This window comes from Lutra lutra, chromosome 3, assembly GCF_902655055.1.
Source record: "Lutra lutra chromosome 3, mLutLut1.2, whole genome shotgun sequence".
NCBI lineage: Eukaryota > Metazoa > Chordata > Mammalia > Carnivora > Mustelidae > Lutra > Lutra lutra.
The window spans coordinates 13819342-13841404 of NC_062280.1; the positions used below are offsets into that span (position 1 = coordinate 13819342).

Consider the following 22063-nt stretch of genomic DNA (forward strand, 5'->3'; position numbering starts at 1 on the left):
GATCCTATGACAGGACATTTGTGAATTGTGAATAACACCAAGTAAGAAATGAGACCAAAAGAGAAATAAGACCTAGTGTAGATAGATGTCTTCGCATTTTAAGAGCTTTTATGAAGCCAAATGTTAAAAGATGCATTGCATTTCAAGAGGCTGGGGTAGGGGAAGATGTCGGAGGAGGAAGGAATGTTTTCAGCAAAGGGACAGGGCAGAGACGCGGAAGCGCCGAGCAGAGCAGTATGGGATGTGTTGAAGGATGAGGATCCCGGAGTTGTGGACCATTAGGGTTGGAGGAACCACAGTGCTTTTCAGGCTTCACGTTCTGACCTGTTTGTGGGTTATGAAATCAATTTGGTGATCAGCAACTAGCATTTTAAAAAATTAAATAGAATAGAGGAGAAGAGAATAGAAAATATTAGAGTACATTACACCTAGTAAGAATAAGCACTATTTTGTGTTTCAGCTCCCGCTGAGGCTGTACTTGTACCTCTGTACGAATACAGGATACATATGTGTTTCTTATTGTAAGTTGCAGCAGGAAAAAAAAAAAAAACCTTAAAAACATTGGGCTGGTCTAACTTCCTTATTTTGCAGAATCGGAATCTAAAGGTTAAGAAGACAAATATTTTGCCTGGGGTTACAGAAACAGTTTTTGCCTTTGCTAACCGTGATTCTTGCTGAAGGTCCTTTTCCACTAGTGTCCATACTGCATCTCTGGTGCTGTTGGCCTGACATAGAGAATTTATTAGTGAGATCAGGGTACATAGGCCTGGAAAAATAGATGGGGTAGGTGGCTGAGAGCCTTATTTTCTAAGATGTGGACTCTATTTCTTAGATGGTAGGGTCATTAAAGGGACTTAAAGTTGAGAGAGAATGACATGATCAGAAGGGAATTTATGTAACTGGGGTCCAGGAGTTGACTGATGTGGGCCAGCCCAGGGCTTCTCAAACTTCAGTGAGCAGACGAATGACCTGGGCATCTGATTCAGGAAGTCAAGGGTGAGGCCTCACATTCCAGATCTCTAGCATAATCTCCTTGATTGACCAGAAGAATTATAGATCTAGTAACAGAAATGGAAGAAGTTGATTTGGAGAGGAGGAGGAAGAGTCCTGTTGTAGACAGGGTGAACTTCTAATCGAGGTGGAAATCTAAAGGGAAATGAGCAGTAGACAGTGCCCAGGAGGAAGCTATATGCTGGAGATGTAGACTTGGGGGAAATTGGCGCTTGGAGTTTGGAGTTCAAGACAAGAGAGTAGATAACCCAAAGATCAAATACACCAAGATAAAAGAACTGATTATAGAACTCTTTCCTTTAGGGGTTAAAGGAGGAACAGGACAACAGGAGACAAAAGGAAGCAGCTTTTCAGACTGTAGAAGATCCAAGAAAGTACACTCTCTTGAAAGTCAAGGCGAGAGACAATTTCAGAGAAGGCATGGATGGTCAAGGCGGTCACTAGCTCCAGGAATACGGTTGAAAACCGTACTTGACTGCAGTCAGACTTGACCACTTTGTGGCTTTGTGAGGGCTACGCTACTTAACAGAGGGACTTATCAGGGGTATATGGTTTTCCAATCAAAGCAAGTGGGGCTGCAGATGAGTGTCCCCTAGCAGACACAGCAGAGAAAATGCTCACTCTGGCCCAGATAGCACTAGCCCGGTGAAATGATTTTGTTCCTAAGACCCTCGCTGTGTTGAAAACAGGACTCTCATCCCTGGGGTCTGGGAAGCCGCTCTGGAAAGCATCACCCACAACCTAGCTTGACACTGACTGAGAACTAACACAATTGGGTTGGGTTGGGTTGGGTTGTGTTATCAGAGAAGCTTGGGCCAGCGTGAGGGAAGGATCCAGGTTGCAAAGGATTCAAGAGGGAGGTTAATCAAGGCAGACTTAAAGTTTTAAGAAGCGCAGCTATAAAATCCCATACATTAATGCTGCGCGTTACCGTGTAGGAATGCTGACGGACATCCATGAGGAGCCGGGGAGGAAAGGGGCCGGAGAGCGAGGAGGTGGGAGGTGAGGATGACTCATTAGTGAGAGCAGTCTGCACTCCACCATGAAAAGCATTGCAGGCTGGCCCACGCACAAGTTCTGCCTCTGACTCAGCCTGCTGATGCTCCCTTTCCCTGTCATGTTTTAATTTGCTTTTCTCTGGTTTCTCAGAATGGCGTAGAGGAGTTAGGCAGGTCTGAGTTTGAGTTTTGGCCCTGACTGTTTCTTGACATGTTTTTAAAGTTTCCTTGAGCCCTATTTTTCTTATCTGCAAATCGAGGACCAGCTTATCTCCCTCACGGGGTTACTGTGAGGATTCTAAAAGGTGCTAAGTGCACAATAAATGTTGTTTTCCCTTCCTCCCTTCTGTCTCTGTCCCTTTATTGTCTCAAGCTCTCTCCTTCCTTGGTGTTCTCACATTGAAAGGCATTATCTGTGAGCACACAAGGTAGCATCTTCTCTTTTTCCTGCATTTTTCATTGGTCCTTCATATTGTCTTTTCCAGAAATATTTGTATTTATAGCTGATTGGAAGGTTTAAGTGTTGGCATAGGAATTTCGTATTTTGGTAACTTCGTGGTTTGATGAATGGGAAAACGGATAGTGTATGTGTGCAAAGCACCAATATGGGAAAGCACTGGGGAAACTCATAGAACCAGTGAGCATTTGAAGTAGGAATTGAAAGAAAACTTTCACGTCCTTAAATGGCTCGTGAGCCTGAGGTGAGACCTGCATGGAAGTCCACGGTCCCCAGACTCCTGCTCTGGTCAGACTGCACTCCCTTCAGCTTGGCTACAATATCTCCTACTCATTGTTAGGCCAGTACAGGTCCCAGCGTCCGTGAAGTTCCTAATTTCCAGGATGTGATGGAAAAAGTGGATCTATTTGCACAGCTTTGCATCGGCTACTTTGTCTGCCTCTCCAGGAATGCTGGAGCCAGGCTTTTCTCTTCTAAATTGTCAGAACATGTTCTCAGTTGGCAGAGGTCTTTGTAAACACTAAAGTTGGTGTTTCAATTCTCAGTTGCCAGTGGCACTGGAAAAGAGCAAAAGACATTGGGATCCTAAGCATTCTTTTTTTTCCTTCAGCTTCCATACTGGGGAGAACCTAGAGATGTTTTCGGTTTCTATGCCTTCTTTACCACATGCAACATTTAAAAATTTGGGCCCACATTGTATTTTTCCCTCTTCTTTCTTCTCTCTACTATTTATTCCTTATTATTTTCAGACTTTTTTTTTTTTTTTGGTCTAATTTTGGGGGGTCTCTCTTCCCTCTTAATCAAATGGCTGTATTATAGCTTGTTTTCAACTTTGGACTTCAGACTTTAAAAATAGGTTTAAAAAGATAATGGTTCCTTTATTTCCTACTACCCTCTAAAGATATATTTCCCAGTCTGGTCTCCTTGTGTTATGTTTTTAAAAGGGTTTCATATCAGAGAGCTTGGAAAACTCAAGCAGTTGTAAACCTTAGAATATCATTTCCAGGTCAACTTTGATCTTATATGCCAAGTTCATCGGTGGGAAAAAAAAAAATTAAATCTTTCACATCTAAATCAATAACTAGTGTTCCAAAGGAAACTTCAAAGTTTCCCTTTAGATTTTTAAGGAAGGGTAATTCCTCCAGTATCAAAGAAATGAGATGTCAGGAAAAGGCAGAATCCCTTTGTTTAGGACATGGTCTGCTTACTTGACTTTCCTTGTCTCCGCGCCCCCCCTCCCCTGAATGTAAAATCTTCATATTTTTTTGTTTCTCAAGAGACACTTTTACTATATTCTTTCAGAGGACTGGTTTTGATTTAGAGAGGAAATCAACACATAGTGGCTCAAATCTGCTTAGATAAGGTGTTCATTCCTTCCAGCTTTTCATGTTTCAACTTTTGCGGGGCCTGGCGTACATCCACCACCAACACGTTCTTCACAGGGACCTGAAACCTCAGAACTTACTCATCAGTCACCTGGGAGAGCTCAAACTGGCTGATTTTGGTAAGTCCCCTCGAGTCTCCTTCTGGGCTACGAACAATGATGCTTTTGTGTGCACATGTTTAAAGCATTGACGGGGCCTGGCCCTTGAAAAGTGGAGGCCCATGGAACGTGATGCTTTGGGAGGATGTCAAACTACCCTAGAGGAAGTGTGAGGCAAGAAACAGGACAAGCTGGGTAGCATCTAGAATTCCATCAAGCTCCAGCCTAACCAGATCCAAAAATTTGGGCTCCTCTAGAGCCCCATGGCCATTTTTTATAGAGAGACGTGTGTAAGTGAACTGTTCCTAGAAGGTTTTCCTACATGTGAGCGGAAAGAAAAATTCTGTCAGAATAGATCCAGGTTATCCCATGATGACAGGATAAAGATGTAAACCCCAGATTATAGGATGGCCTCCTGCTGGAATAGAGACCCGAGGGCATTTGCTCCTGCACACCTATCAATAGAGCTGTCTTTGTAGGATTACCTGAGGTTTTTGTCCCATCGGAGTAACATGGATTTCCCTGGAGTATCACTGTATCTTTCCATTCTAGCACTTACCACAGTTTATAATTATACACATGTATATTTGTGTGATGATTTTGTCTCTTCCACTGGACTGTAAGCATTAGGAAGGCAGCTTGAGTCCATCTTGCTTGTCATCGTCTCTCTAGGGCCAGACACCACAGTAGGTGCTCAGGAAATATTTGTTGAAAAATTGGAGCTGAGAAACCACTCTTCTTTGCTTGGCAGATAGCAAATGGTTATGCTATAGCTGCAAGACTTTTTTCTGACATAGTAGCTTTCATCTGGACAAGTAAGCATTTAACAGATCCTCATTTCTCAATTCCCCACAATTGAGAACTCATCTACTGAGGTCTTCCCCCAGCTCTAGATCATGTGATTCTGTGAGATGAGTAGCTAACTGACAAAAGTACTAATAGGGGCTCCTGGGTGGCTCAGTTGGTTAAGCGTCCGACTCTTGATATTGGCTCAGGTCACAATCTCAGCGTCATGAGATCAAGCCCCATGTTGGGCTCCCTGCTGGGCGTGGAACCTGCTTAAAATTCTCTTTCTTGGGACACCTGGGTGGCTCAGTTGGTTAAGCCGATGCCTTCGGCTCAGGTCATGATCCCAAGGTCCTGGGATCGAGTCCCGCATCGGGCTCCTTGCTCGGCAGGGAGCCTGCTTCTCTTGCTGCCTCTGCCTGCCTCTCTGCCTGCTTGTGCGCTCTCTCTATCTCTGGCAAATAAATAAAATCTTTAAAAAAAAAATTCTCTTTCTCCCTCTCTCACTGCCCCTCCCCACCTCTTAAAAAAAAAGAAGTACTCTGATATTGTAGAAGAAAATTTAAGAGTGATATATCCAAGGTCTTACCAAACTAATTTGGAATATAGGAGTCCCCCTTGCAATTTACTAAACTAGGGATTCCCGGACTGCAAAAATGGAGGGCGATCATATTACTTGTGAATTGAGTTCTGTTGCTATGACTGAGACACCAAAGTAGAGGTTGTAAACATGTTAGAAGCTTAATTTCTTGGGACTCCTCTGTGGCTCAATCGGTAGGCATCTGCCTTCCGCTCAGGTCATGATCCCAGGGTCCTTGCTCAGCAGGGTGTCTGCTTCTCCCTCTGCCTGCCGCTACCCCCTGCTTGTGCTCTTTCTCTCTCTATCTCTCACTCTGACAAATAAAATATGTTTTTAAATAAAACTTTTTTAAAAAGCAGCTTAACTTTCAGTAACAGTCTAACCTAAGTAGTCAGAGCTTGTATGGTGGCCCATGGAGTCTTGACCCATGTCCCTTCTGACACAAGGCCCCACCATCCTTAGGGTACTCCCCCAATTACGTATTTAAAGATGGCCACCACCTCCTTCTCATTAAAGCTTGGAGGAAGAGGGAAAGGGTAGAATCCTTAATCCCTCCAAAGGGGGATGATCCAAAAGCTCACACATCCATTCTGTTTATAGCATATAGGGAAGGAGTTGGTCACCTCACTATACTTACCTGCCAGGAAGGCTACATCCTTCCTGTAGGCCAAATTTTGAGAAATTCACTTGATGAGGTCCACAAGGATCAAGATAGTTGAGTGACTCTATTAAAAGCACCCAGAGTTTGTGTATTATTTTTTAAATGTTGATTATTCTGCCAGTTATTAACTCCTTGGTTGCATACATCGATTCCTGGCTCTCCAGGAAGTCCCAGGACAGTGAGTTCTGTGCTTTTCTTCTTTGGTCAGGTCTCGCTCGGGCAAAGTCCATTCCCAGCCAGACATACTCTTCAGAAGTTGTGACCCTCTGGTACCGGCCTCCTGATGCCTTGCTGGGAGCCACTGAATATTCCTCTGAACTGGACATATGGTAAGAGCTAGTGCCAAGAAAATGAAGAAAATGTGAGTCATTTTACCCATGAGGATTCCTTTATCATCTGCATTGCATTTTAAATAATAATACTAATAATGACAATCACATTTATATACAGAAACAGGAAGTGTTTTCAAATACATATCTCATTTACCTTTTGCAATCATTTTGTGAGTTTTTATGGTTAAAAAAACTGAGACTCGGGGGACGCCTGGGTGGCTCAGTCATTAAGAGTCTGCCTTCAGCTCAGGTCATGATCCCGGGGTCTTGGGATCGAGTCTCACATCAGGCTCCCTGCTCTGCGGGAACCCTGCTTCTCCTCCCACTCCCCCTGCTTGTGTTCCCTCTCTCGCTGTGTCTCTCTGTCAAGTAAATAAATAAAATCTTTAAAAAAAAACAAAAAACAAAAAACTGAGACTCGGAGAGATCTGGCCCAAGGCATATTCCGAACCCAATGTTCTTTCTACTGTGCCTCTCTTCCTAGCTCTTCTCTTCAGTCCTTCATCTTTCCCCCTTGTCCTCAGAGAAACACACACCCAACTCTCCGACCACAGATATACACACACATGTCTACACACTAATGCTCACACAAGCTCAGTTCCAAGCTTGGAGAAAAAGGCACCCCGACTATGATTCAATAAACCGATTTTAGTACCAACTCTATTTATAATTAGTTACTCTAGATTATGTTATCTTGAAAAGCATGTATCTTCTTTGTGTCTGTGTTTCTCCATTTTAAAAATGGAGATAAATAATAAACTCTCCATGAGAGGAGCCATAGTGTAAGTATAAGAGTCAGATAGATGTTCCCAAGTAGAACCACATCACTGGGGAGGTTCTTGGATTAATGGGGTGCTACGGTGAGTGTGGGATCACTCATCATCCTAAGCAGCAAATGTTATGCTATCAGATCTTATTTCTGGAAATACCTCAGTTATCTGGGGCCCACAGTGAAATGTGTGGTGACTTTACAATCATAGCCACCCCCTCCAAAGGTAACAAAACATATGGACACCCTTCAGTTCCTTAGGAGGTCTTGTATAAACAAAAGTCCTTGTTTTTAAAAAAAAAATTAATAACGGATTTTTTAAAAAATTAAATAGTGTTCTAAAAGGCTAAACTAAGCTTTGGGATTTGCCAAAGAATTGAGAAAGGTTGCAGAAATATCCCTCCAGTGGATCTGGAGTCCTTGATTTCCCAATACCCTGTACCATTTCTAGAAATATCACCAGCTAGTCAAAATCCTCCAGCAACTGTCAGCCCTCACGGCTCTGCGCTGTCACTTCAAAGGCCTGTGGCGGGCTCTGTTTTTCTCAGAGCTTAATGATGACTTCCTAGTCGTGCTTCACAGACAGAGTGAAACTTCTGCTCATCACTTTTAAACTTTGTTTTATTATGGAGCATTGAAAGCATTCAAAAAATAGACCCTATAGGGGCGCCTGGGTGGCTCAGTCGGCTAAGTGTCTGCCTCTTGATCTCAGCTCTGGTCTTGATCTCCCCGTCATGAGTTCCAGCCCCGCACTGGGCTCCACACCGGGGATGGAGCCTACTTAAAAATAAAACAAAATACACACATGAAAAAATATATACCATATATATATATACATCAGTGATTCTCAACCAGGGCCAATTTTGCTCCCCAGGGACATTTGGCAATGTCTGGAGACATATTTTATTGTCACAGCTAAAAGGGGTGTGTTGCTGGCATCAAGTGGGTAGAGGTCTAGGATGTCTCTATGATGCACAGGACATTCCCCTACAACAAAGATTCATCCGGCCCCAGATGTTAACAGTGTCAAGATTGAGGAAGCTGTTGTAGGTTAAGAAGCATGATAAGTGAACTTCATGAACCTACTACCCAGTGTCACAACTAGAACACACTGTCATATTTCCGTGGGCTCCTCTCCCAAGAACCTGCCCCTCCACCAGACTGGCTTTGAACCTGAATTTTTTTCTTTCTTTCTTTTTTTTTTTTTTTCAGGGAATTTTTTTTTTTTTTGAAGATTTTATTTATTTGAGAGAGAGAGAGATCACAAGTAGGCAGAGAGGCAGGCAGACAGAGAGGAGGAAGCAGGCTCCCTGCTGAGCAGAGAGCCCGATGCAGGGCTCGATCCCAGGACCTTGAGATCATGACCTGAGCGGAAGGCAGAGGCTTTAACCCACTGAGCCACCCAGGTTCCCCTGAATTTTTTTCTTATCATCATTCCTTGACCCTTTCTAAAAATCATATTTTTACATTTTTTCATGTGTTCTAAAGATATTGTATTTGAGTTTTTGTAAAAATGGTATTATATTGTTTTTAGCCTTCTGGGCCTTGCTTTTTTATACTCAAGATGTTTCTAAGATCATTCATGTTGATGTAGCTATGCTTTATTCCCTGTTGATGGACATTTCAGTTACTTAGCTTGGTTTTTTATTTTGTTTGCTTTTGTTCTAATAAATATACTCGGTACTCATATTTAAGGATTTCTCTAGAGTACCTACTTAGTGGATTTGCAGTGTCACAGGGTATGTGAATGTTCAACTGCCTGAAATAGTACCAAGTTGCTTTCCAAAGTAGTTGTAACAGTTTACACACCAGCCGTGAGTTTCAGCCCCTTATCCATTATCTGCAACAACTCTATAATCAAGTGGGTAGGATGGTATCATGTCGTGATCTAAATTCACATTTTCCTAATTACTCATGAGCTTGGACACCTTTTCATGGATTATTTGCCATTTGTGTTTCTCTTCTATGAGGAACGTGTGTCTTTTGCTTATTTTCTTTTGGTCTCTCTGTCTCTGTCTCCCTCCATCCCTCTCTTTCTTGATTGATTGATTGATTGATTGATTGATTAATGTATGTTCTTCCATTCTGAATATGAACCTTTAATCAGTTATGTATGTTGCAAGAAGCCTCCCCAGTTCATGGCTTGTGCTTTCATATCCTTATGTTGTCTTTTTGAACAGAAGTTCTTAATTGTAATATTGTTGACTTTATCAAGTCTTTTCTTTTATGGTTAGTGCTTTTGTTTCTTGTTTTAAAAAGTTCTTCCCTCCTTGAGGTCAGAATGATATTTTCCAATACGTTCTTTTAAAAGTTGTAAAGTTTTTCCTTTCATTTTAAATCTTTAATATACTGGAAATTGATTTTTGTCCGTGCCAACCAATTGTCTCACCCCTGTTTCTTCGGTGATCTGCCATGCCAAATCTCTCATATATCAAGTTTCCAAAACGCAGAGGTCTGTGTCTGGGTTCTCTATTCTATTCTGTTCCACTGGGGGGTCAGTTTCTCTGTCCCTGCCCCAGTGTCCCACTATATTAATTTCTATAGCTTTATAATGATATTTGATATCTGGTAGGACAAGTGTCCCTACCTATTTCATCTCCTTCCCTCAGGAGGGTCTTGGCTACTTTTTCCCTTTGATTTTTCATGTACATTTTATTTGTTTGTTTGTTTTTAAATATTTTATTTTTGTGTAATCTCTACACCCATCGTGGGACTTGAATCATGAGATCAAGATTCGCATACTCTACCAATTGAGCTAAGCTGGGTGTCCCATGATTTTTCATATACATTTTAGATACAGTGTTTCCAGTTTCATGAAAAATCCTAGTGGGATTTTCATTAGAAATTGTAATAGAAATATTACAAAGGTATTGGTTATCCTCAGAGTTCTATAATTTCAATTTCATTGAAATTGAAACTCTGAGGATAACCAATACCTTTGTAATATTGTTTTCCAATTTTTAAACACAGTATATCTCTCATCTGTTTGGTTAGTCCTTAATGTCTTTTAGTAGTTTTATCATTTTCTCTCTAAACTTTTACATGTCTAGAGCAAAAGTCCCTCTAAGTCTATTTCTGTTGTTTATTGTTTCTTTTGGTTCCGCATATAGTATCTTTTTTTTCCATGCATGTTGTTTTTGACAGTTATATGCTAATTTACCTTGAAATTTCATTTGTGGGATTTTTTTTTTTTTTGAGGCCTTGAATGAGGTGGGCCCCCTCAGGGAAGATTTGCATTTGATTTTGCTATGTGCATTATTTCTTTTTAAGATTTTATTTATTTATTTGACAGATAGAGATCACAAGTAGGCAGAAAGGCAGGCAGAGAGACAAGGAAGCAGGCTCCCTGCTGAGCAGAGAGCCCAATGTGGGGCTCCATCCCAGAACCCTGGGATCATGACCTGAGCTGAAGGCAGAGGTTAAACCACTGAACCACCCAGGCGCCCCTATGTGCATTATTTCTAAAGAAATTGATTTTTGTATTTTATATAAGTCTTGGTCTGCCTCTCAGATCTTGATTTCCTGATACCATTCCCCGCTAAAAAGAACTCAGATATTTTGGAAAAATGGCCAATTCTAAGGCTGGGGCAGGGGAAAGTATAACGAGAGTCAAGAACACGTTGGTGGGCCAGAACATTTTTTTTTATAAAGTGGTCCAAAAATGATGGGAATATATCAAAAGGGCAGGGGAAGCAACTTGAAGAAATGTCCAAATGTCAAAGATGTACAATTTGAGTGCAATCTGACTTATAATCAAAGCAAATAATGTGAGTAATGGATTATAACCCACTGAATAAAATAGAAATATATGAGCCCATATTAAGGTTAGCTAACTGGATAAGAAAGGAAACAACTCCTTCCTGTAGCACTCCAATTAATAACAGAAGAAATGATGGACTTAGAAAACCACTCTTTTGCAGCATAGGAGTTGTTGGCTCAAGTAAGAATTAACAATGCCAAACTAGAAAGTTTGAAGAGGAATAAAAAATTTATATAGTCTTGAAATAATTGCCAAGAAATTATTTGTCAATTATAAAGGAAAAAAATAGTAACTTTATAGTAGAGAAACTTGGCAGATACCACATTCACCTAGTAATTAGAGTTAATATTATCAATAATGGGACTGACTGACACTGGGTGCCTCCTAATATGGGGCACTGAGAAGGGTACAATATCACTTATGTGGTTTTCCTGCAAAAAAAAAAAAAAAATCCCAAACATCAGGTAAATTAACTCTGTTTGAGTGACATTCTGCAACATAACTGGCCTGTCCTCTTTTTTTTTTTTAATATTTTATTTATTTATTTGACAGACAAAGATCACAAGTAGCCAGAGAGGCAGGCAGAGCTGGGGGCGGGGGAGCAGGATCCCTGCTGAGCAGGGAGCCCGATGCGAGGTTCGATCCCAGGACTCTGAGATCATGACATGAGCCAAAGCCAGAGGCTTTAACCACTGAGCCACCCAGGTGCCCCTGGCCTGTCCTCATTTAAAGGGTTGTAGGGGAGGGAAAATTTCCCTCTGTCCTCTTAAAGTCTATGGACGAGACTGCAAACTGACAACAGATTAATTGGGGAAATGCATATAAATTTTATTTGATGTTCAGTTTTATGTGACATGGGGGAAGGGGCTTTGTAGAGAGAAGAGAAAACTCCCAAAGAAGAAGCTAGGCTTGGAGGCTTTTGTACCATTCTGACAAAGGATGATAAATTTGTAGGGAAGTGATAAGACAAAAGAAAGCGGTTTCTGGACTCTTCAGTGGCAGTAAATTGTGGGCTGGACATCCTCACAAGGGGAATTTATGCCCTACTTTCAGGCATAGAGGGGGAGGCAGAAAGCTCATCATATGTTTGCTCTTTTTCAATTGCCTTCAGCTCAAAATAGTCTTTATACCAGAGGGGCATATTTTGATACCCTACTGGGTCCAAGTTTTAAAAGGCAAAGAAAGACTGAGGAATTATTTCAGAAGAAAGAAACTAAAGAGATATGCCAACAAATGCAATGTAGGGTCCTAGATTGGATCCTGGGGGAAGTGGAACTAAAGAACAGTACTGGGAAAAAAGGTAAAATTTAAATATGGATTGTGGATCAGAGAGTAGTATTCAATCAATGTTAAATTTCCCGACTTTGATAATTGTGGTGTTGTTATGTAAGAGAATGCTTTTGTTCTTAGAAAACACAAAGTACATAGGGGTAAAGAATTATGATCTGCAACTTACTTACTGCTTCAGGAAAAAGGAAAAAATGAAAGAGGCATAATGTTGGAAATTGGTGAATCAGTTTGAAGAGAGTTCTTTCTACTGTGCTTGCAACTTTTCTTTAAGTTTGAAATTATTTACATATTAAAAGTCATCACCAAAATTGAGAAAAATCTGGTGTTTTGCTAAAGATAGTATAACAAGCATTGACCTAGTACGTGATTGGTGTTTGCAAATATTTCACACACATTTGAGAAGAATTCAGATTTTTGAGTTGTTGGGTACAGGTTTTTACATATATTCAAAAATTCAAGGTTAACTGTGTTATCCAAATCTTCTTTACATCATTTTTGTCTGTTTAACTTACCAAAGGTGTGTTCAAATTGTTTACTACATTGTTGATTTGTCATATTTCTATTCATTTTTGCTTTATATACTTAAAGCTATTTTTATTAAGTGTCAATAAATTTAAAACTGTTTAAAAATTTTAAACTTTAAAACCTCACGCTTTAAATCTTATTTTTGGAATAATTTTCCTTTCTTTTGAAGCTATTCTTTTTTTTTTTTTAAAGATTTTATTCATTTATTTGACAGACAGAGATCACAAGTAGACAGAGAGGCAGGCAGAGAGAGAGAGGGAAGCAGGCTCTCTGCTGAGCAGAAAGCCCGATGCAGGACTTGATCCCAGGACCCTGAGACCATGACATGAGCTGAAGGCAGCAGCTTAACCCACTGAGCCACCCAAGTGCCCCTCTTTTGAAGCTATTCATTTAGAATATTCTTCATTGTAGGCCTGTCGGTGGCAAACTCTGTTTTTGGGTCTTAGACTCTCATTGCTGAAAGGTAGACTTGCTGGGGATGTAATTCAAGATTGATGCTTATTTTTTTCTCAGAACTTAAAAGATCTCATCCCCCTGCTTTATCTTCTGTTGCTGCTGTTGTAAAATTTTCTTTGATCCTTATTGTCTTACTTTTGCAGGTGATCTCTCATTTTAGCTACACGTTTTAAAGAGGGTTTTTTTTTTGTTTTTGGGGTGGTTTTTTTTTGGCTTTTATTATTATAGAGTTTTCACTTAAGGTATCTGGTGTGGGTTTCTTTTCACTTACCCTGCTTGGTATATACTGTGCTTCTTCTGGTTATGAATCATGTCTTTAGTTGGTCATTTCCTCTTTGAATGTTGCCTCTATTCCCGTCTCTCTTTCTGTAGCTCCCATGAAAGACTGTCAGACCGTGTTTTCCTATTACCCACAGATCTTATCCTTTCTTTCGTATTTCCTGTCTTCTTAACTTTCTGTGCTGCATTCTGGGTAATTTCTTTAGCTCGCCTACTAGTTCTTCAAGTCTTCCTTAAGCTACACGTACACTTACATGTACAAAATGTTATTTCATTGGTGTTTCATGAATTTAACCATGAATAATAATAACACAAAATAGAAACCCAATTGTAAGTTAAAATTATTATTACCTTTATTCATTCTATTATTATTACTGTTTTCCCAGTAAAACTCAAAAAGTAATATAAAAATAGAGCAATAGGCACCTTTCATTGAGTTTACTGTTATTTGTTCACTCTCTAGATAATTGTTAAGTGTCAGAGTGTATACACTGCAATTCCTCTTCCCCCATTTTTTTTTCTTTTCAGAGTAGTAAAAGGGCAAGTGAGTAGGGAGAAGATTTCCAATTGACAAAGGAAGGAAAGGGGGGAAATCCTATTGTGCTAGGCCACAAAACCCCATAGGGTACAAGCTGAGTGTTTTTTATCTATCTATCTATCTATCTATCTATCTATCTATCTATTGGGGCAATGCAGAGGGAGAGGGAGAAGAGAATTTTGAGTAGACTCCAAGCCCAGATCTCATGACTCTGAGATCATGACCTGAGCTGAAATCAAGAGTCAGACACAACCAACTGAGCCCCAGGCTGAGTGCATATTAGGAGGCAGTTGACCATGGGGGAACATTAGAGCCTTTGTCTAAAAGAAACTAATGATACCATAGAGTGCCAGAGCTTCTCATGACAGTGAGCCCAGGGGACACCAGCATCAGTGGGAGCCCAGAACGAACAGTTAGATTCTGGAAAACACACAAGTAGGACATACTGGTTATTCCTAGCACTTAAAACCAACCTCTCTCTTCCTGCATCATCATCTCTTCTTTCTTTCTGCCACCTTTTCAGACCTTAGAAGATTCTATTAGTAACTTCAGGGAGAAAACTCAATGTTTTAGGATAACTACACCATTTTGTTATTGTTTTTACTTTTTTGTATTGTGTTAAAATACACATAACATAAAACTTATCATTTTAGCCATTTTTAAAATTAATTTATTTATTTATTTTAGAGAGAGAGTATGAGTGAGGAGAGGGGGAGAGGGAGACAGTCCTCAAGCAGACTCCGCACTGAGCTCAAAGCCCAACACAGGGTTCCATCCCATGAGCCTGAAATCATGACTTGAGCCAAAATCAAGAGTCAGATGCTTAACTAACTGAGACACACACACACACACACACACACACACACACACTTTACCCATTTTATTTATTTTTTAAGATTTTATTTATTTATTTGTCAAAGAGAAAGAAAGAGCAAGCACAGGCAGACAATGTGTCAGGCAGAGGCAGAGGGAGAAGCAGGCTCCCCACTGAACAAGGATCCCAATGTGGGACTTGATCCCAGGACGCTGGGATCATGACCTGAGCCAAGCACAGCCGCTCAATCAACTGAGCCACCCAGGCATCTCACTTTAACCATTTTAAAATGTACAATCCAATGGCATTAAGTACATTCGCATTGTAGTGTAACCATCACTATTATCCATCTCCAAAACTTTTCATCATCCCAAGCTAAAACTCTATACCCATTAAACAAAAACTGCCTCTTACTCTCTTCCCCCAGCCCCTGAGATCCATTATTCTATTTGCTGTCTCCATGAATCTAAGTCTTTTTAGGTACTTCATATACGTACAATCATACAATATTTTTCTTCTGCATCTGGTTTATTTCACTTAGCATAATGTTGTCAAGGTTTATCCACGTTGGGGTAAACTGGGTTTTAAAGAAGGATTTATTTTGGCACACAACGTGCACTATTCAAAACTGACTTCAGGCAGCTGCTGGTTTTAGGACTATGTAAAGTTGTTCCTGCCTGAGAGATTACAAATTTCCTGCTGCAAACTTCCAAATGTAAAGAGTGGCCCAGGGAAAAGCAAATGGAAATGTCATGTCACTGTCATATGTTATGTTGTTCTGAATTAATTTCAAAACTGAAAAATGAAATACTGATTCATTTCTCCCAAAAACATTTTTGTATGTTCTTTACACCTCTCAAAAACCTAACTCCTGAGATGGTTGATTTCCCCAGAGACTGCCTAAGGAATTTGAAGAATCTTCTCCTCTCTTACAGAAGAATTTGTTCATGCTCAGAATAGGGAAAAGGTTAGGAAGAAAGCCAGAAAAAGCAGAAAACATATAAGCTGTTTCTTCTAACTTGACTGAAGAGCCACAGTTGGAGCAATAATGACCCAGCGCATCTCTCCTTTCTGGAAGGATGAGCTGGTTGGCACCATAGGGTCTTTTTACCCTGCAAAGGAAGCTCCCTTTCATTTACATGGATGGCCCCCAGGATATTGCCACAGAGCAGAAGTCCTCTGAGCACCTAAAGATAGGAAGGGTAAGAAGGAGAGGTAAGAAGAGCCACAGGATGAAGATTTAAGCACAAAACAGAGGAGTAAAAGGGAATAGGAGCCGGTTTCCTAATTGGACCTAAATATTCAGAATATTTTAAATGTTTGCTTAAGGCTAGGCTGGGGGTGGACAAAATAGACAATAGCCACTCAACTAGTTTACAAACCAAATTAAAAAATACAATAGCTCTGAAGAACAAATGAAAAAAATAAGAAGATGAGTTGTATAGTTTTTAAAGAACAATGCTTACACCTAGAAAGCATCTTTTGTTCTTCAAACTCAGAGTGCATGGGTTTACTTTCTTACCAATGCATTGATATTTATGGTACTTATGGATATTCCAGGTACTGAAATATGATTGATTTAGGAATTTTGTTTGTCTTGCAAGTGTCCAAGTAAGCACATGGGCACCCATGCGTGCGTGTGCGCTCACACACAGATACACAGAAACACACTTTCTCTATATATATGTATATAAATATGAAAAATATAAACAAGCAGCCTTAGACTCTATATTTGTTAGCTGAGAAAGGTTTGTGTGTTTTTTAGAGATTTTATTTATTTATTTGACAGAGAGAGATCACAAGTAGGCAGAGAGAGAGAGAGAGAGAGAGAGGAAGAAGCAGGCTCCCCACCGAGCATAAAGCCTGATGTGGGACTCGATCCCAGGACACTGAGATCATGACCCGAGCTGAAGGCAGAGGCTTAACCCACTGAGCCACCCAGGTGCCTATCTGAGAAATGTTTTAATCTGCCCTTAGGTGAAACTTAAAAACAAAGACTCAAGAGAATGCCACTAAAGCACCAATCACACAAATGCAAACAAAGAATTTCAACCAAACGTTAGCCTATTATTCTGTACCACAAAGACCTTGTACTACTTGCATAATGGCCTGAATGTCCAGATTTCTCCACTATTTTACCTAATTTTGTACACAGTCCTTAGTGGAGTAGAAGACAAAGGACACTAAGAAGTTGCTAACAAAAGGACTTCCTTCTTGGTCTCCTACAGCCACTAGGATGAAAAAGTAACAAGTTTTTCCCAAGTGATGAAAACAGTTTAAAGAGAGGGGAAAAGTAGACTGCAGGTTTAAACCTGGTCGTGACCTTGGTTTTGAACCTTGTTTACAAATTCCATCAGGCCTCCTAGTGATTTGTGAGCCCCTGGCATTTCTGGTAGGTGTTAGGGTACTGGATGGAGGGTTGCCTCCAGTCTTAGAAAACCAGCACATTTCCATTTTGATTTCATAGCAGTTAATATACAATTGCATGTATGTTTTACACACATGCACCTTTTTTTCATTTCAAAATGAAATGGTTTGATACCTTTCAAGCACAGACAGAGCATCAGGGGCAGTGGGTGGTGGCCACTCAGTGGCATTGACCAAGTCGGTTTCCTAGTTGGCTTATCTCATAATTGACCATTGCTAACAATCAGGATGGTTTTTAACCATTTGACAGTTTTCTATTACTTTTATTCTTCTTCATATTATTGTTTAACTCACACATTTTATATCTGTTGCTTTAAAGACAAGGGGAAGAAATGGATTTTAAAATACAAGCTAATGAGGAGCTTTAATTCTAAAAATTCCCCTCAAGATACCATTTGCCAGGTTCTTAAGTCATATTTGTCTGATCAGAATTCTTGTAGCACATATCAAGATGTCTCTAATACATGAAAAATAATTTAAAAGTAAATATGGTAGCCACTGTATCCAAACTGACTTTTTAAAAATTGTCAATAATGTCTTACCTTTTATTTACATTTGTGCAAAATTCTAAAAATAAGCCAGAGGGTTATTTTAAATGCAAACCAAATATGAGGTCATGAAAACAGTTTTTTATCTTTTTTTTTTTTGATCGGAAAAGATACAATGATATTTCAATGTTCATTTTTTCTCTTTTTTAAAAGATTTTATTTATTTGAGAGAGAGCAAGAGAGCACTCATCATGAGTTGTGGGGAGAGGCAGAGGAAGAGGGAGAAATAGGCCCCCTGCTGAGCAGGAAGCCCAAAGTGGGGCTCAATTCCAGGACCCTGGGATCATGACCTGAGTCAAAGGCAGGCGTTTAACCGACTGAGCCACCCAGGTGCCCCATAATTTTCTTTTTATTATGAATTCTATCCTCAAACCAGACACAAGTAAAAATTACTCTTAAACTTGTTTACCAAGAAATCTGCTTTCTCCTCCACAAGTACTTTAAAGTGAATTATAGAGGCGCCTGGGTGGCTCAGTCGTTAAGCGATCCCAGGGTCCTGGGATCGAACCCCGTGTCAGGCTCCCTGCTCTATGGAAAGCTTGCTTCTCCCTCTCCCACTCCTCCTGCTTGTATTCCCTCTCTCGCTATCTCTGTCTCTGTCAAATAAATAAATAAAATCTTTTAAAAAATAATAAACTGAATTATATAGCCTGTGTCTGTAACCCAAAGGAAAAAAATGAAAAGTTATCATATGCAATAAATGCATATGAATAATATTAAAGACCAGATTTAAAATGAACTTAATAATAAATTTTTAATACCATGATCATCTCTAATAAAATGTTTTATTTAACTATCCTTCTTTATCATGCCACATAAGAAAATGTCAGGATGATTAAGGGAATTTGAGAAATTATGCGTTATAAATGCAAAGCATTTGGAGTCAAAGGATAGGACCATGAGGATAATCACTGTAATCCATCACCTGGAGCATTTTTATCTCTCAAAAGACTTATATGAATAAAAATGTGTATTATTAGCAAAATAAGTCTTACCCCTCACTGTCCCTCAGGAATTACCCTCCAGTTTGACTACACAGGAAATAGATTGTCTATTTCACCCTATTTCATCTATTTTGTGAGGCACACTCTCAGCTAAATCAGGATGTACCTTATAATCAGGAGAGTCTTACCAAGGCCACCACCCAGGCTGCAACTGGGACCACAGCTACCATTGCCACGTGTGAACCTCAAATGCCAGCATCAAAAGTTGCAGAATGGGCATCAGTGACTTGGAAGAAAGTCTTGCAGAAAGGATAGCTTTCTTTGGTTTTTTTCCTTCTTTTTAAACTAGGAACCAAACGGTTGTGGAGAGGGAGTGCGCGAGGCATGTTTAGTAACATTCTATAAGCAGGAATCAAAAGTAGGTTAGCTCTGTGTAATGGCAAGGTCAGCCTAGGAGCCCAGCACCGAGGACTCTTAGTTTTCTTATGGATTATTTTAAGAAATGCTTCATCATCAAACTCCTGATATAGAGGATGATCCCATGGATAAACATAGACATCAAAGAGTCTGAGTCAAATGCTGAATGTGAAAAACTTATAGGAGAACCCAAACCAATTTATTTCACTTAAATGTTCCATTTGCGGCATGTGCAAGTATGATATGTGATAAAATCCTGTCTAATTAAATTCATAATAGCCCTTTCACTAGCTGTAAAAGGAACGTTCTGATTATGTCATGGTTTCACTTGCAGTTTTCCTTCTTAGTCCTTACACTAACAGAGCCTCTTACAACGAGAACATCTTAGATTGCATGCAAGACAGCATTCAATTTGGAGACTCAGTACTTCTAATAAAAAGGATAACGAATTTGAATGAGCTGAAAGGTTTGCTGTCTTTACTGGGTTCCTAAATGCTGGCTGCGTATCATTTTAACTAAGAGCTTCTGGCTGTTCTTACTTTCTTTTTCTTTTTTTTCCCCCAAGACTTTTAATAGCATGTGGCCCCTTTTAACTCCCCCCAAATATTTGCTGGGTGGAGAAATACTAGTAGTTCAGTTGCGCATGTATGGTTTCCTTGCCTGGCTGACTCTTGTTTCCTTTGCTAGGGGTGCAGGCTGCATCTTTATTGAAATGTTCCAGGGTGAACCTTTGTTTCCTGGGGTTTCCAGCATCCTCGAACAGCTGGAGAAGATCTGGGAGGTAAGAGAAGAATTTTCTCTGAGGAAGACGAAATACCTACAATTCAAACTTTGAGCCAACTTTGCTTTAGAGACCATGAACTAGTCCATCTGCTTTGAGATTTTACGCCGTGTATTAAGGCCATGGAAACTGTGGGATTTGCCGCAGGTGTAAACACCTTGGCAATGGAGGCGCAGTCAGGAAACCGAGGTTGTCTTATAGCAGCCCCTGAATGCACCTGCTCCCTGTTGTGATTTTCTCAGTCTCCCAGGGCAATTTCTGCCACTACTGCTCAGGCACATCCCTGCCTCGCCACCCTCAGCTCTGACTCTATCGGATATTTGGCCCTGGGTCCTTGTCAACTGAAGACAAGACACGAAATTTCCGCAAAACTCTGATAAAGGCTTAACTGTGTTAGTGTGAGAGAAGTATTAATCGTGCTCTTCGAAAAGCACGTTCCTAAAGTGTGAAGGTGCTTCTCTGTGTGGTTCCATTTCTTGACTCACTATCCCTACCTCATTTGGAGATTTTATTTATTTATTTATTTGACACAGAGGGAGAGAGAGAGAACAAACAGGAGGGGCAGCAGGCAGAGGGAGAAGCAGGATCCCTGCTGAGCTGGGAGCCTGATGAGGGACTCGATCTCGGGACCTTGGGATCATGACCTGAGCCGAAGGCAGAGGCTTTAATCCACTGAGCCCCCCAGGTGCCCCTATCCCTACCTCTTTTGTACCATGATGTACTTCATTCTTCCTTTCTTGTAGTTTATATGCCACATACTACAGTCACTGTATATTTTTTTTGTTATTTTTTTCATTGTGGTAAAATATACATAAAATTTACCTTCTAATAACCAATTTTAAGATTATGATTCATTAAGTACCTTTACCTTGTTGTGCATCCATCACCACCAACCAGTTCCAAAACATTTTCATGACCCAAAGCAGAAGTTCTATACCCATGAAACACTGACTCCCCATCTTCCTTCCTTCCAGACCCTAGATAAGCTCTCATCAATTTTCTGTCTCTATGAATTTGCCTATTCCGAGTATCTCATATTAGTGGAATCCTATAGGATTTGTCTTCTGTGTCTGGCTTATTTCACTTATATTTTAAAGGTTCATCCATGCTGTAGTGTATGTCAAAGTGTTTTAAACGAACCGTTGTTATCCTGGATCCTGCTCCCTTTCAAGTTTGCTTGCTTCAAGTGGGCATCTGGAATGTTCTCGCTAAGAGCTTCTGATAAGGGGTTTCTTGGGAGATATGGCCAGAGTGGGGTTTTTGTGCATAGGTGAGGAAATTCGGCTTCTCTGGAACTGCTTTGCAGTTGTGATGCAGAGGGGCACCTTGGTGGCTCAGTCATTATGCATCTGCCTTCAGCTCAAGTTATGATCCCAGGGTCCTGGGATTGAGCCCCGTGTTGGGCTCCCCGCTCTGTGGAAAGCCTGCTTCTCCCTCTCCCACTCACCCTGCTTGTATTCCCTCTCTCGCTGTCTCTCTCTCTGTCAAATAAATAAATTAATTAAATCTTTTAAAAAAAATTTTTTTGAGGTGGAGACACAGTTTTGTTAACACAACCATAGTTCCAAGCTCTAAGGACAAAGTGAGAGCCAGTCACATTCAACAGTGTGTTATCTTTTACACTACTACAGTTCGAGCAGGGTAGAAACTTCAACATTACAGACAAATCGTGAATTACTGTTTCATTAAACATGGACTACACAGATGAAAATAGGAAAGCTATTTTGGGTTCCATGAAATTTGATGTAGGAATCGCCTTTTGGAAAGCAATGGGTCCATTCTACTCTCCCAACCTTTAACCACAGCCGTTCTTCACACACCTCCCGAGAGCTCGCTCTTAGCAACGAAGACGTAATGACAAACCCTGAATCTTTATTTTACCATCTTTCTAAAATGCCTCTGTGTGTGTGTGTGTGTGTGTTTTCATCTGAATAACTCTCACCTCTTCCTGATCAAGTTTTTAGAAATCTGATCCTTGTAATAAGTGTTTTTAGCAAATAATCCCAGATGCGGTTCTAAAACCAGAATAAAATAAACTATGCAGACTTTAAATTCATTAATCAAAACGCCTTCAGTTTCTATTCCAACAAAGGCGGAAAACAGTCCTGTGCAACCCGCTATGACTTCAAACACGGCACTCACTCACTGCCTTTTAAAAGCCTTCAGGGAGGGAGTAGATCAACAATTTCTGGTTTTCAGTTTCCCGG

General features: G+C 40.3%; 1 protein-coding gene across 1 annotated transcript in view; it reads left to right on the forward strand.

Annotated features, from left to right (window-relative positions):
• The window catches only part of CDK15 (cyclin dependent kinase 15), an 82204-nt gene that overhangs the window by 21687 nt on the left and 38454 nt on the right, over nucleotides 1–22063 (forward strand). The window contains exons 7-9 of the mRNA XM_047723283.1: nucleotides 3847–3970; nucleotides 6185–6305; nucleotides 19763–19856. Coding sequence (XP_047579239.1) covers nucleotides 3847–3970; nucleotides 6185–6305; nucleotides 19763–19856 — 339 coding nt within the window. The remainder of the gene's footprint in view (nucleotides 1–3846; nucleotides 3971–6184; nucleotides 6306–19762; nucleotides 19857–22063) is intronic.